General features: G+C 41.9%; 1 protein-coding gene across 1 annotated transcript in view; it reads left to right on the plus strand.

Annotated features, from left to right (window-relative positions):
- Creb3l2 (cAMP responsive element binding protein 3 like 2) overlaps nucleotides 1–16,783 on the plus strand; it is a 109,933-nt gene that overhangs the window by 81,712 nt on the left and 11,438 nt on the right. The window contains exons 6-8 of the mRNA XM_020185860.2: nucleotides 2,724–2,870; nucleotides 3,884–3,942; nucleotides 5,152–5,220. Coding sequence (XP_020041449.1) covers nucleotides 2,724–2,870; nucleotides 3,884–3,942; nucleotides 5,152–5,220 — 275 coding nt within the window. The remainder of the gene's footprint in view (nucleotides 1–2,723; nucleotides 2,871–3,883; nucleotides 3,943–5,151; nucleotides 5,221–16,783) is intronic.

Genomic DNA, 16,783 nt, shown 5'->3' on the forward strand with positions numbered 1-16,783 from the left:
ATTAAAAATCATGAGTCATCACTCACTCATCCCTCACATATATGAAAAGGAAGGAGAGAGAATAACATTTGTTGTTCTATCTGAGTGAGGTTATCCTGGCCCAAAAGACCAAAAATCATATATTCTCCCTCATATGCGGACATTAGATCAAGGGCAAACACAACAAGGGGATTGGACTTTGATCACATGATAAAGCGAGAGCACACAAGGAAGATATGAGGATAGGTAAGACACCTAAAAAACTAGATAGCATTTGTTGCCCTCAACACAGAGAAACTAAAGCAGACACTTTAAAGTGACAAAGGCCAATAGAAGGGGACCAAGAAGTAGAGAAAAGGTTAGTTCAAGAAGAATTAACTTAGAAGGTAACACACATGTACAGGAAAGCAATGCAGGTCAACTCCCTGTATAGCTAGTCTTATCTCAACTAGCAAAAACCCTTGTTCCTTCCTATTATTGCTTATACTCTCTCTTCAACAAAATTAGAGATAAGGGCAAAATAGTTTCTGCCGGGTAGCAAGAGGTAAGGGGGAGGGGAAGAGAGGGGGGAGGAGAAATGACCCAAACATTGTATGCACAGATGAATAATAAATAAATAAATACAGTTTTTTTAAAAACTGTTTTGTTATTCTAAAGAGTAAATTGATTTCTATGAAGTCTTAAAAATTATAATCAATTTTTTTGAATTTATAATATCACACCTAAGAAATTTAAATGAAATATTTAAAAATTCCGGATCAGCATAATTTTGAAAATTTGGATTCATTTTGTCCCTCAGAGTTTTAGATCCATAGTCACATTCTTGCATAGTACCAATACTGAGAACAAAGGAATTAAATTTCCATTCTTTCTTTACTTTTTCAACTTGAAGGATTTGACTTCTCACTCCTTAAATTACTGTACTAGCTTTTATCCTAATGTCAGTGTGTCCTTTCATGATCAATCCCTTCTACACTTTTATGGAGGAAATCTCCATTTTGTACTCTTGACCATCAACATGTGTTATGCTTTTCTATTACCTGCCTGTAGGCTTCAGTCCCTAATACCAATACTCAGCGTTAAGTGCCCAGCCCTTTGCTGGTTCAAGAGCTCCTTCCACTCTAGGAAGCGCATCTTTAATTATTTTTCAGAGTATACTGCTGCCTGCTGCTTGGAATGCCCTCTTCTTTCTTAAGCAAGCCATTCTCTTTCTTTCAGAAAGTTGGATTCAAGTCTCATTGCCTATATCAAGCCTTTCCTTATCCCATTAACTCATGTGTTTGCTTTCTTTAAAATCGTAGTGCTCCTTCAGGCAATAATAACAGTTTAGCATTGAATTACTCTCATCCTTTCATGGGTATCAGTTCAGTCTCATATTTTCAGTCAGAAGCTACTTGAGAGATAGGGTTTGTTTTCAGTCCTCAGTGGCTTTGGGTATGGAGGGAAGACACACCAGTGGTTCATTGTGTGACTCAGCAGTACATCATTCCATTGTGGGCTAAATGAGATGAGCCCCAGTTCTCATCTGCATTGCTGATGGACAGCCAGAGATTCCCATGAAAGTGTCTACAAGTGTTTCTCTGGGACTTTGAGCCTTTTAGCTATAAGTGGAGGAAAGGAGCAACCCTGGTGTGGAGTGAGCATGCTATAAAATTACATTTCCAGAAGGAGAGCAGCAAAGCTTTTGTGTACTGCACAGCTCCAAGGGAATCCTTCACCAGTCACAGCCAGGAGGTCTCCAGGATGTTGGATTTGAACTCTATACTTTTACCTTTGAAGTATTAGCTAATGGGGAGCTTCCTGGGAAGCAATAGGTGGAGGCCTCTTCATCCTTCTTCTTGAATTAGAACCCTTGGGTGAAAGTATCCATCTCTGTTTCCACTACAAAGAACCCGGTTCTTTCTTTTTTTTTTTTTTTTTTTTTTTTACTTTTATTATTCATTAATTTTTTAAAAATTAGGATAGATTCATTGTACAGGTGGGATTTATTGTAACAATTCCACATAGGCTTACAATGTACATTGATTAGATCACTCCCACCATCTCTTCCCCCTCAGCCCCTTTAAAGCAATTGTAAGAGGTTTCTTTGTTCTAATTTGTAAAAGTATATGAAGTCCATCAACCATATACCCTCACTTTAATTTCCATTCACCCTTCTCCCTTCCACAAGTAGTCCCTCCCCCACATGGTTCCTATTTTATAGTCCTAACTTTCATTATTAATATCTAAGTCGATGTTCAAAGGTGTTCTCAATGAATCCCTACTGCGAGTATACTTTACTTTGTTCTGTTTAACCCCTCCCATTACTTTCCCTTACCCCTTTCCATCTGCCCCTCATTTTTCAACAGCTTTCAATACATATCTTTATATTCCCTCCCTTCAAACTGTTAAGATATTATTACAGTCTTGACACTCTATCATTCCTTTCCCTTTCACTCCTTCCCCAAGTTCCATAGTGTAGTTCTACTATTAAAACATGTTCTTCATGTACGTTTGTATATGATCATGTTTGTTTTTGTGTATATGTTTATCTTTTGGATCTGTCTTTCACATACGAGAGAAAACATGCGACCTTTATCTTTCTGAACCTGACTTGCTTCACTTAACATGATGGAGGACCTGTTTCTTACCTTTTCTCACCCAGAGCCATTAGTCATGTGACAGGTTCTCACCACTTCAAGAGGTAATTCTTCAAATGCCCAGTCATTCATCCTTGACCCTTGTCTGCTTCTTGGTCTGTTCAGAAACTGCAGGGATCTGGCCCATTGGTCCTGACAGAGGAGGAGAAGAGGACCCTGATTGCTGAGGGCTATCCAATCCCCACCAAATTGCCCTTAACGAAATCTGAGGAGAAAGCCCTGAAGAAAATCCGGAGAAAAATCAAGAACAAGGTAACTACTTATTCTTGGAGGCACTTTGGTGAGTGACACAGTGAGCAGAAGAATCCAGACTGAAGGCCCTTCCTCCCTTCGCAAGGGCCAACACTGGCCTGTGCATGGTGGGACCTCAAGCTCAGCCCTTCCCTTCCCTAGGGTGGGGGAGGAGCTTGCTGCACCCCTACCCCAGGCCCTTCCACCCAGACTCCCAAATCAGTGTTCACACTTCTTGTTGCCTAATGACCCATTGGGGATGGGGGGGGGAGAAGATATCAGAACTTCCATTTACATTTATTTTTTAAAACTTCAGCCTTTTAAACATTACATTTATGATGTACATAATATTTTTTCTCTAGTAGACAGGTATGTAATTTATAAATAAATATAAATTCATTTGGGGTGTTTGCTTAAAAATTTCTTTTTCATGATTCTGATTTGTGATGTAAACAAAATTCTGCAGTCCTCTTTCTTATCTGTCTGGGCTTAGCTCAGCCATTGCCTAGTCCTGGGCCCTCCAAGACTGAGCAAGGCTGGTGAGGCCCAGGGCCATGGCCAAAGCAGAGGAGAGCAGGAGAAAGGAAGTGAAGAAGGCAGGGGGAGAGAGAGAGAGAGAGAGAGAGAGAGAGAGAGAGATTGATTCCTCTTCACCCATGTGTAGAACCTGCAGGGGTCTTATACAGGTTCAAGCCCAGCTGGCTTATTTTATATATAATTGAGCCACCCAAGGTCCAGAGAGCTGACATCACTTATCTGAGGTCATATCTCTAGTTTGTGACCTACAATTTGTTCTGACTTCTGGCAGTGCCCTTTCCTCTGGGGCTCAGTTTGTTGGGCAAGTCCATTGGAGCACAGCTGATAGAGCCAGGGACAGAACCCAGGATTGCTAGATAAACTGACAAGCTAAGCAAATAGGAGATGGCTTAAGCAAAAGTGAGCAGGCTCACTGTGCTGCCTCCTGTCTTCCATTCCCACATAACTGGTTTACTTACAGAGCTGGAAATTCATTCATCTCCCTTCCTGTTCCTCAGATTTCTGCTCAGGAGAGTAGGAGAAAGAAGAAAGAATACATGGACAGCCTGGAGAAAAAGTAAGTCTGTGGATGAACGGTCCAGTTGATTGGGCAGTGCTCACAAAGTAACTTGAGTGTGCTAAGTTTGTGAGAAGTAGCTGAGTTCCTCCTCCTGACCCTGTTCCAGGCCCACAGCTGATGGGTCAGCTGTGTTGTGCCTGCCACCTAGTGGTCATTTAGAGAGGATGTCTAAAACCAAGGCAAGAAGTAAAAAGTACACTTACTCTGTTAGTAAGCATTTGAACCAGCCAAGATCCCTGGTACTTTGGAGGCTTCCTTTCAAGCAAGTGCAAATATTGACATCCTCGGAACTCTTCAGAGGAAATGCATGGGCGCTGTTTAACTGGTTCCCATCGGCCATGCTCCCTCATGCCTAGAAAAAGCACACACTCGAGTCAGGTTGTGGTTCTTTATTTTCTGCCTGCTTTAATTCATACTGTAGGCTAGTGACATTTTGCCGAAACACTTGAAGACACTCTGTTCTTTTGAAAAGGCTGGAATGTCAGGAGGGCTGTTAGAAAACTATGAACTCAATATAATTTTTATTAGCCCAAGAAAATAGTTCTCCACATGACAAGCTAATAGGATTTTAAGATGGGAAGGAGGCCCTAGACCTAGAAATAAGTCTTTTTGTATGTCAGGGGAAAGGAATGGTGGATGGGTCCCGGCTGGTTCTAGAAGCTCCTTAGAAAGCTAGTATGTCTATCACCAGGCTTAGAATTGGTGATTTAGCATTAAGGTAGCCCCATTCCTTTCCAGCACTTCTAAAGGCATCCAGGGCCAAGATATTTTTACGAAAACCTCTTTCCTGCCTCTTTTAGGCGTGTGAACTCCAGCAAACCACTACTTTTTTTGGTCCTTGTTCTCTTTCTTGTCCTCTACCAAGCCCCATGGGCTTTATATCAGTGCTTCTGGCTCCAGATCTCTGTAGTACAGAAGAGAAGCATGAGAATAGAAGGGAAGAGCTGAGAGGAAACAGGTCATAACACCCTAAACAAGCTTCGTGTGTCATACCATCCCTACTCCCCTTTCCTTATTGAGACTGTTGCTATCCAGCTCCCTCTATTTTTTTTATGTCTTCACCCTTCTCCCCAACTCAGTCTGGCCAAGCTCTTCCTCTCACCTCTCATCTTCTTTCCCTGATCCAACCTTCCTCCACCCAAGCTCCTGGTTGAGCATTTGTTCTATGGAGAAAAACTGATTCTCTTCTTTTCCTCTCCTTTGAAGAGTGGAGTCTTGTTCAACTGAGAACCTGGAGCTTCGGAAGAAAGTGGAGATTCTGGAGAACACCAATAGGTAAGTGTGGCCATAATGAGAGCCAGTCAGTCTCATTAGTCAATGGAAAGTGGGGAGGAGGGGACAGAATCCAGGACCAGAGAGGGATGGAAAGTGGAGAGCATCCCACTGAAAATGTGGTTGTACCAGGGTGCTCAGAGCTGCTATGTTCCACCTACTGCTACATGTGCCCCACCATGTGCACACACACACACACTTTCATATGTACATGCACATGGGCACACACATGTGTTCTTTACTTTTCCTAAAACATAAAGGATTGATGAGGAGACTGATTATGACAAGGACTATTATAAGGAAGTTAAAAAAATAAAAAGCAGTATTGTGACATGGCTCCAGTGGTAGAGTAATTGCCTAGCATGCATGGAGCTCTGGGTTCAATTACCAGTACCACACAACACACACACACACACACACACACACAAGTTCAAGAAGTGCAGAATAAAGTCGGTAAGTCCAACTCTTGAAAATGGCACTCCACTTCAGAAGTGGACAAGGAGACACTGGCCATTTCAATGTCATTTAATTTTGGTTATAAATCATGTTTCTTAGTTAAAAAGAGAGAAAAAAATAATGCTTTCCAAATTTTTAAAAATTACTTAATGAATTATATTTCAAGCCCCTTTTGAAAAACTTAACCATGGGACTGAATGAATGAATTTTTTTAGACTTGTGCCAGGCACAGTTTTAGGCACTTTACAGATATTAACTCGCTGAGCCCTATGAGGTGGTACCATGATTGTCCCGGTTATATAGAAAAGGTAGTTGAGACTCAGAAAAACGAGGTGATTTGCTCAAAGGTGGGCAGCAGAGGCTAGAACTGCATTTAAACTTAGCAGTCTCAATATGGGAAGAACATAATGAGATTTAACTCTGGCTCATACACAAGAGGTTGAAGAAACTGATTGCCATGGAGTTTTGTGACATTGCATCCAGAATGTGTGTTTGTGTGTACAAATAGTGCTCTGAAAATGAAAGAATTGGTTAGTCGCAGAATTCTGGCACTCTTAGTGTTATAGGTCTGACAAGTCAAGCAGAGAAAAAGAGTTGGTGGGGGGCGGGGAGGTAAGAAAATATCAACCATTTTAGAGCTCAGAATTAATGCCTAATAACAAAGGTTAAGGGATCTGGTTAAGTCTCTTTGTGTGTTTTTGACAATAACATTGCATCTACTGCTCATTTCGTAAAGATCCATGGTTTGTTGTTCAAACAGCAGACTAGTGTACTTGAGTTACCACTGGTGGGAATATTGCACTTTGGGAACCCAGTCCATGTCCCTCTGCTTATGTGGAAACCTCTGCTCAGGTGCAGTTCACCTGAGTGCTCTGCAGACAGGCTTCCTGGGGGAAGAGCACTGCCCATAGGGTATGCCTTGGTCTCAGATGTCAGTGTAGGATTCTAGCTTTTCTGCTTGCCTTTGACCATCAGTCTCCTGAGGCTTTATCTCCTCTTTGTCCACGTTCACTACATCAGAGGGCATTTCCAGAGGTGTTTCTGCTTCTCTGGATCCTTCTGCGTAGCCAGGGTCCATAGCCATATTTTTTTTAACATTCTGTGCAGATAGGAGTTCCTGGCACCCCACCTTGACACCTACTGCTGTGGAAGCCCAATTTCAATAAGTGGGAAAAATCTTGGCTATGAATTGGGGAGAAGGGGAAGAGGAATCTATGAAAGTTGGTATAGGAGTGTGTGTCCAGGATTTCTTTTGTTTTGGGATTTTTCTGTCAGGCCTTCCCTTGGCCACATGGGGGCAGCAGAAACCACAAGCATGGCTGTGTTGGGGCCAAGAGGTTCCTGTAAGGAAGAAGGGCCTTCCATCTGGCCTGGGAAAGGGTCTGGCCGGCTTCCCTTCCCTGCTGCTGCCCTATCTTCTTTTTGTTTTTGTTTATTTGTTCCTTGATTATCTTGCATTTTTATTTTTGCTTGTTGGCTTAAATGAGATACCCAAGTCCATGTGTTTGACCTGGTTGATATGACTAACACTTAATCTTTTTATCTTTTACCTGTAGATTCTCACATCTTTGCTTGGTTTTCTAGTAAAGAACTGAGTCAGTCATCCTGCAGTCTCTCCAGTCCTAACATCCTTGTGGTGCCATTTTATCACAGTTCACAATAAACTATACTTTGTTTTGGTTTTGATTTTTGGAACAAATTCTTCATCAGCTCAGTGACTCCCATTCTTTCATCAGGAGGTACTAAAACAGGTTTTCTGTTTTTCTCTGGTTATCTGCAATTTTCAGTAATTGTCTAGACAGATCAACCCTTAAGGGTTCTGGAAATAGCTTCATAAAATTCATTCATGGCTTCAGTTATTAGCAGAATCTTTTTCTGAAGTAAAAGTTTCCATCGTTAATGAACGTGAGAGCACAGATATCTCTGTAGAGTGCTGATTTCATTTCTTTCGGGTGTATACTCACTGGTGGGATCATTGGCTTACATGATAGTTTGTTTTAAATTTTTTGAGGAACTTCCATATTGTTGTTTATAAGAGCTGTATCAATTTACATATCAATAGTGTACCCTTGCCAATACCTGCTATGTCCTGTCTGTTTGATAATAGCTACCTAATGGGTGTGAGGTGATATCTTACTGCAATCTTGATTTGCATTTCTCTGTTGATTAGTGATGTTGAGTACCCTTTCATATATCTGTTGGATGTTTTTATATTTTCCTTGCCAAAATGTCTGTTCAGATCCTTTGCCTACTTGTTTGTTTATTCATTTAATTAGCTATTGAGTTGTATGTTTCTTATGTGTTTTGGATATTAATCCCTTATGATTTATATGATTTGTGAATATTTTCTATCAATCCATAGACTGCTTCTTCATTTTGTTGATTATTTCTTTGTCTGTGCAAACACATTTTAGTTTGATGCAGTCCCTCTCACATTTTTCATATTTTTTTAAACTTAAAAAAAAGATGCACACCTAATATATGCCCATTTAAAAATTTCTTTTTGAAAACATACCTTAAAAACTCACAATCCTTTTGCTTAAGGTGTAGTTACATCTTGGAATATTTTATATGGATGTATTTATGTTGTACATAGGCATTAATTAAAAAGTGTTTTCATTTAAGAAAATACACTGGACGTATTTTCCCATCATTGTATTTCTACAGAATCCTTATTTGAACCTCCACTTAAAAACTCTACCTTATAACAATGTCTGAGCCTTCCCTGACAGACGGCTGTTACTCAGAGTGACCAGGGCTAGCCTAGGCCACCTGTTAAAGCAGGGAGACGTTTTTGTTTGTCTCGTTTTATTTTCAGCTTTACTGAGTTGTAACTGACAGGTAAAATCATATATTTTCAAAGTGTACAGTGCAATGATTTGATATGGCAGTGGTTTTTCACACATTTCAGCTTAAGAGGCAAATAAGTAAAAACAGAGCTGTTCTCCTTAAAACAGGGTGGTGCTCCTACAGTCCCTCCCACTTCTCTCCTGCCTTTTCCTATTTCCTGCCAAGGGCCTCCCCTTGCTCAAAGAACACCACAGTAAGCAAAATGACTACAGGATAAACTCTGTCAATCCTTTCCCTACCAAAGAGAGCTAGTGTGGGGCACAATGATAGGATTTAACTACCACAGTCAATTTAATATACCCCATCCCTCACATTGTTACTTTCCTCCCTCTTTCCCTCTCTTTCTGCAAATGCTTAAGACCTAAGATGTTAGCATTATAGTGCTAGGCACCTGCTGTCCATTCTACCCACAGAACCTACTCATCTTACAACTGAAACTCTGCACCCTTTAACTTACATCTCCCCATTCCCCACCTCCCAGCCTCTGGCAACCACCTTCTACTCTCTTGATTCTGAATTTGAGTTTTTAAAAAATATTCTCCATATAAGTGACAACATGCAGTATTTACCTTTCTCTGGCTTCTTTTGCTTATAAAATAAGGAACATTTGTCACTACCTGTCAGTCCCTAGCATCCCTTGACTTCTGGGAGCCTCCTTTGTAGTTCTCTACAATGGCCCTGTGTGTTCTGCTCCAACTTCTCTCCCCTCAAACTTACTTCTCCTTGTGGGCAACCTTTTCATGTGGTAATGGCTGACGCTTGATTCATTACAATCTTCTCAAGGATAATTTTGTACAGGAGCTCGTAAGGTCATAATATCCAAGACCAGTGGCTTTTAATGTACTTTAGCTTAAGAGGCAAGTAAATAAAAACAGAGATACTTTTGTTGAAATGAATGGTGATCCTACAGTCCCTCCCACTTTTTTTCTGCCATTTTCTTCCTGTTTCCTGCCAAGGGCCTCCCCTTGCTCTGAGGACACCACAGTAATTAAAACGACTACAGGGTAAACATTGGTAATCCTTTGTGCCAAAGCTTGCTGAAGGGAGCTAATGTTTGGGGCATGTGGTAAGGGAAGATGCTTGGAGCCTTAGTCACATCACACTGTGTTTGAACTAAGCACAGGGCTGGACTGAACGAATGCACAGCTGTGTTTATGCTGCTGTTGATGCTTTTTGCATCATTATCCTTTGGAGGCAGCTGGACAAAAGTAGATATGACTTCAATGTATGGACAGGACCTTGGGTCATCAGAAGTGCTTGGGAAACCTTGGGTACATTTGTTTCATATGGTTTGACATGGCGGGAAAGGTGAGTGGGCATTGCATTACAGACCAAATTAAAGGAAAATGATGCCATTTACATTTTGCCAGCTCCAGGCCACACTTCACAGAGCCCTTTCCCATCCCTCCAGATGAATAGGTATGCTTGGACTATCAGTTGATCCAGAATATTTTGCTTACACTGGGCTCATCAGCAGACTTCTAGCATATTATTGGTTTAGGGAAAAGGGCTCTTTTATGTGAGCTCAGCACACTGGGCAGAAACAGGGCTGGCCAGGGGAAAATGACACCCTCATCACCTCTCTCTCCAGCCTTCCACCAGAAGCCTCTTCGAGCAGAGCCAGCACATGTGAACACACCTTCATGCTGCCTTGGCTAAGATGGTCCACTGATGGTACACCATAAAGAAAGGTGGAAGGTGGAAGTGAGATGGTTTCCCAGGGGGCCCTTCTTCTGGAGCTCAATCAGGAAATGAATTTGCACTTACCAAAGTCCAGGCGGTGCCTATGTGGGGCTACTTGGAGAATCCTCTCTGCTGCTCTAAGCTTATCATTGATCTCTTGAGCTGCTAGCTCTTAGTCTAGCTGTGCTCTTGTCTCACTCCTGAGACGTCCTTCTCTTTCCTCCCTCTTATCTCCTTTTGTTCTGCATAAGTGATGCACATATGCTACCTAGCCCATCGCCTTTAGGTGTTTGTGGCTCAGTTTGTTCCATTTGTTACTTGTTTTGTTCTTCTGCCTCTCTAGGCTATGAGCTACAGTCCCTTTCTTCCAGTCCTGATATGTAGACTCATAGGAGCTTAGACTTGAAATGCACTTTAGAGATCATCTTTATTTAATCACTACATTTTACAGGAATAGAGGCTGAGGCTCATTGAAGTCACCCAAAACATTCAAAGGTAAAATGGGAACTAGAATTCAGCCACTTTCAATTTGATCGTTACCTGCATCTCCTGTGCTGTGTTCTCCTCTCCCTCCACCCAGCATGGGACAACTTTAGACCTGGACGAGAGGGCCCTTGCCATGCACCCAGTGTTGGAGAGGACCCTGTTCTGTCTCTCCTCTAGCCACACAATCAACATGGGAGTTGCAGTCAGCAGGACCAAAGGGATGTGCCATGTGCCTGCCCAGAGCACTCACCCTTCTAGATAGCTGGAATCCTGGAATTCTTTGACCAAAGGGTCTTAGCCTGTTTCTGGTGTCTATGCAGACTTCTACCCCAAGTCTGTTTTCTGTTGGGTAAATTGAATGACCAATGGGCACCCCTGCAGCCAATGGGGTGGCTACAGACAGCTCTTTCAAGGGCTGTGTATGGAGTTGGAATTGGGACCGGTATGTGCACAAGATCCTTCATGGTATGTCAGACTGTGATTCCATTTGACCTTACTATACAAGACATGAGATTCCTGGGTCTGATTCAGAGGATTCTGTTATTCACAGCCCAGCAGGTTGTATGGGCACCAGTGTATTTGCAGGGTTCTCTTGCCCCTTTGTTCCAGAATAGATTCAGTGGATGCTGTGCTCGCAATGGGCTTGTGACATAGTGAAGGAACTCTGAGCTTGGAGAACCCACTGCTTCTATAGCAAGTAGTAAATAAGCCTGATTTTTTTTCCCAGAAGGAGCCATTACTTCACCTCTCCAGGTAATAGGCTTCCTAATCAACTCTAAGAAGTGGCCCATATAAAAGAGCAGATGGGGCCTTTTAATAGTGGTGTACAATGTAGAACAGCTCCTGATTTCTTCTGATGCTATGAAGAAGACCTTAGAGCTGTTCCTCCCCTGCAGCGTGGGTCAGAGCCAGGGGTGGGAAGATAAGGGGAACAGGTTGCAGGTTGCAGCTGGGTGGTTCTATCTATCCCAGCACATTGTGGTGAAGAACCCTGGGGAGGCCAAGATTTCTAAATTCAAAGTTATGTAGAGGCACCAGTGTTGAGAGCGGCCTGTGTACAGTGTGCCTGGCTTGGAGTAGGGTGAGGAGAAACCTTAAAATGTGTAGGATGTGTACTTTTTCCCAGACTCCATCTATCTCTATGAAAGATATGATCAGTAGTGAAAATTCCTTCACTTTTTGGCCCTTCTCTTAGCTAGAGTCCTTTTTAAAGCCTACTTTTCTTGTTCTTTAAAACCTCTATATGATTCCTAGTCCAGGACTTTCCAGCTAAGTTCACTACATTTGTATTTTGGCTCTTCTGGTGTATTTGTGTAGCCTACACAGCTGTGTCCATGTGCGAGAGTTTTGTGTATGTCTCCTTACATGCATTAAGATCTTCTGTGTGTGAGTTCTCTTCACCTCTTCTGGACTGATGGTTACTGGCTGAGCCTGCCCTTTGCCATATCCAGAGACACCTTCAAGGACAGAGGAGTAACCCAAGTTGCTTTTTTGTAGACTTTCATTTTGGTGTATGTTTTTTTTCCCCCACCATAGGGAAGACTTGTTGAGCACTAGTCTATATTCCCCCAAGGAGATTAGAAAGTCATTTTAGTGTAAATTTGTAATTTAGTAGTAAGTTCCATAGCCCCAGAAAACATTCTAGAATTTTCTCTTTTTGTGTTCCTGGACCAGTAATTTGTAGGGACTTTTGGTCCCTGCAAAGCAAATCTGTAATGTAGCAATCACTCAGAAAGAAAAGGAGATGACTCATACTCTTCTTTTTTTCTTTTTCATTTATAGTCCCATGAACAACCCTCAAAATTTAAGTAAGAGATCACAGCAAATAAGTATTAACTCAGAGTTTAGGAGCATTGGCAGTGTGGTTGTCTTTTGTAGATGTCACACTTTAGTTTTTAATAGTTTTTGAGATCATGATTGCTCTGTGATCTTTCTATGGAATGTGTAGAATTTCTGTACATTACCACTGCATCCCTTCCCCTCCCCCGCTTGAGGAAGCGGTTTCAGCATATCTGGATGCTCTGTCCTAGCCTTCAGAACTTGCTGGGCACTAGCTTTACATGACTGAGCTGAGGCAAGCTGGGGAGGGACGCAGTAGGATGTTGCCTGAGAAGGACACATATGCTTATCTGTTGCATCATGAGGCACCTTAATACTCACTGGTACATTTTTTTGTGCATGTGCACTAGATAAATGACTTTAAAATCATTTTACGTTTTATGTCATATAAGTGACACACCAGACATACCATATGAACATATATGTATACATTTTGTAGCAAACCCATGTGCACATTTCACCAATTAATAGTTGTTTACTGGACTGGGTTCAGTGGCTGTAATCCCATCTACTTGGGAAGCAAAGATGGGAGGATCATAGTTTGAGTCCAGTCCAGGCAAAAAGTTACTGAGACCTCATCTCAACAAACAAGCTGGGCATGGAGCTCACGTCTGTATCCCAGATATGAGGGAGGCATAGGTAGGAGGATTGAGGTCCAAGTTCAGTCCAGGCTGAAAGCACAAGACCCTATCTGAAAAATAACTAAAACAAAACAAAAGACTGACTTAAGTGGTAGAATGCCTACCTAGCAGCACAAAGCCCTGAATTCAAACCCCCGAAACCCCCACCAAAAAAGTTATATACTCTGTGTGATGATGTCCTTTAACATCACATGTTCTATTTTATTATTAAAAAGTTACACAAATCACAACCCAACTGATTTCACAGTCCACTAATGGGCATTGGAAATTACTGCTCTAGGTGCTCCCATAAGGAATACAAAAAGTTCTTTCACCTCTGAAGGAGGCTGATTAACACCTGTGCACACACATCATCACCACTGAGTTCCACTTCTAGTTCAGGTGTGTTGCAAGATTTGAAGGAAGGTATGTCTAGAGAGGGGCCCGGCTCAACCTCCCAACATAGCAGGTAACTGGGACGCACCAGTTTATTCTTTTTCCTGAGTTCTGCTTTCTGACACTGGTAGGTGACCATTCAGCGTCACCTATAATAACTGTATGACTCTCTTGCTCTCTTCCACCCTCTCCCTCCTGTAAATAAAGAAAATGGGAGAAAACAAAATCAAACCAAATACAAAGCTGACATATGGGGCTGGTGATGTATTTCCCACTTATTGTAAGATTGTGTCTCTCACTCTTGGATGCTTTTGACTGTTTTGCCCAATTTCCCTTGATATGCCTTGCAAGACACAGGGCGATGCTTTTATTTTGGGCAAGGCTGGCAGCTGCCTTCGACTGCTCTTTTGCAAGGAACTATACGAGGATAACCACTAAGTTTATTTTTACATCCCACCATAGGACAAAATCTACAATTTCAATCAAGTGTTGGGCACTCCAATTTAACAAGTTGTGAAAAATCTGTTGGCCCAGATAAGTGTATGCTAAGAGTATTTCTTTCTCTAAATTAAGACCTTGCTCCCAGAAGCCCAAGAATTCATTAAGTCATAATTAGCCATGATCACTGATGACTTAAAATATCATTAGGAAGGGGAATTGTATGTTGCGCCTTGAAGGTACTGTGGGTCTGTCCTATGGTTGACTTTTCATAGCTTTGGTTTTAAAATAATGTTTCCATTTCAATTGATGGCTGCCTTTTTTCTACTCAGCCTTTTGCACAAGCAGGATGGTGGCTCTTCAAATTTTCAATGCTGCAGGTCATGACAGATGTCCCGCTGGCATCAGAGAAAGTACCACATTGTCTCTGACCAGCCTGTCAGTTATGAGGTGGTAGGGAGCCAGTGAATGGGGCTCATTTCATCTAGCATCAGGGAAAGGAGATAGCAAGTGCTTTTCAAAGATGTGTTTGCCTCAGCAAACCTGTAGTTCCCTGGGAGGAGTGACTCTCCCTCTATCCTGTTAACGGATGTGGTGAAGGAAACTAACTTTGCTTAGCTGCACAAGCTCAGAAGCACATAGCAGTGGTACTGAAGTCTAAACTCAGATTCCTTTACCATTAGAGTCCATCTTCCTGTTCTGCTATCTTTGTCCCAGCTGAGAAGTCCTAAAACCATCTCATCCACTTTTTTGATATCTCACAGAGGGAAAGTTCTTATCTTTTCCATTTTTCTAAATAAAACCTGTGCTTGGCTTTCTGATACCTGAAGTAGGGCAAGGAGTACCCTAGGTTCGTTTGTCTATCATCTGCATTTTATCTTTGATATATCTCAAGATATACTATGAAATGTTTATTTACCCTTATGCTGTTTATCTATGTCACTATCAGTGACATTTTGTTAGTATTTTTCTCATTTGGACTGGATTTACTTGTGGCTCTTTATTTGTGTCTGGGATTTTTCTTTTGTAGTTCTCCCTTCTATGGTTTAGTCCTTTTTTAATAGTGACATTTTCCTCTCTAAGAGTCGACATATCTCTCTGTCAGGCTACTGACAATGTGACATTAATGTAACTGAATTCAAGAAAAATCTATTTAACTAAGAAGTGTTTTGTTATTAATTATATTAGGTTATTGACTATGGCACTGTGGAGACCAATCTAACTGCAATTAGATTGACTTTGAGTCAATCTCAAATATGCTTAGTATTGTAGCATATTCAGTACCTAGAACTCAATCACTGTTAATTTTGGGGGATGTTTTTGTAGGAATGAATATACTTGAATTTCCCAAACTTTCTTGGACCTAGGGAACCTGTTTAGATATTGAGGGAGAATGAGTGAATCCACTTTACTCTGGTGAGATGTTTCAGGGTTGCTGATTGATGGGGCCTTGGAGTGTTGTCATTTCCACCATTAGTTCATTTTCCCTTCACCAACTCACATGGGAGAAGCAATAGCAAATAGCCCATTATCACGCATTGTTGCATGCCACCAAAATTCAAAATTCAAAATATGTATTTTAAACTCCATGTTTGCTCATCTTAAAGAGCTGGATTATAAACTCTTAGAAATCAGGGACCATTAAACAACCATTTTCATTTGCAATGGATTCAGCATATAATCATCTTTGAGTTTGGGAAGGATTTGCTGATGCATGCCAAGTGAAGCACTCTACGGTTAGCAAGCACAGAGCCTTTCCTGCTTTTTCTAGTCAGACCTAAATGGTCCTTCTTCCAAACTTGTAGCATTTACATCTCTAAGTGCAGATGGGGTGGGGTGTGTGGAGGGGTGTCTTACCTTAAGGTATATTGGACCATGATGCCTCCTGGGAGAGTCTTTGTCCTAGGAAAGGGGGAACAGACACAGCTATCTCATCAGAAATTAGAAGGGAGGAGTGATTCCAAATATTGTGTGGAATTTGTTTTCTTAGCAGTTCACACTCTAAAGACCAGGCAAGAAGCCAGGGATGGGCAAAGAGGAAGTGTGGGATGTTTGCAGTAAACAAGGACTGTTGGCTAAAAATAGTAAGGGTGGTTTCACTTCCAAAGCACCTTAAAATCTTGGAGCAAAAGTAATAGGGCATTAGTACCATCTGGAAAGTTCCCATCTAACTGAAGGCTGGATGCACAGAGCACAGCTAAGCTTCAGCACCTGGAGGCCATCAGCACCCCTGTAGCAGGAGTGCTCATTGCATAGTTGAGGTACCAAGAAAAAAATGGCAGCCATCACTTGAAGAAGTGACTTTTCAGCAGACTGAGGAAGCAAGGAGGCCCCTGGCCATAGTTTACCAGGAAGCCAAGACCATATGGATTGGTACCATGGAGGTGGCCAGCATATGAGAGAAAAGTGTTTGTGCCATGTGGTCTATCAGTGGAGTCACCTACATATCTGCCCCAGGATTTCCAGGAATACTGGCAGGGAGAACCCGGTAAGGGTTGGGGGCTGGCATTCCAAATGGCAGTCAATGCATATGTGCTACAGCCAGCAACATCTCAGTTCTGAGAGAATGGATGCTACTCTGGAAGTGGTTGAGCAGTAGACAACTGACTCAGCTTTCAGTGTTAAAAGAGTACCGTGACGGTGGGTGGGAGGGAGGTGTTTGGGGGGAAGTCCTGGGAGAAGAGAGAAAAGGTTTGATGAGGTGAAAAAGGTGCACACTTTTTCTTACAATTTTAAACAATCATGTTGTAAGTCTTTCTCAGCCTTGGGTAACATACAGAATGCGTTCAAAGACTATC

The sequence above is a fragment of the Castor canadensis genome, chromosome 2 (assembly GCF_047511655.1).
Source record: "Castor canadensis chromosome 2, mCasCan1.hap1v2, whole genome shotgun sequence".
Taxonomy (NCBI): domain Eukaryota; kingdom Metazoa; phylum Chordata; class Mammalia; order Rodentia; family Castoridae; genus Castor; species Castor canadensis.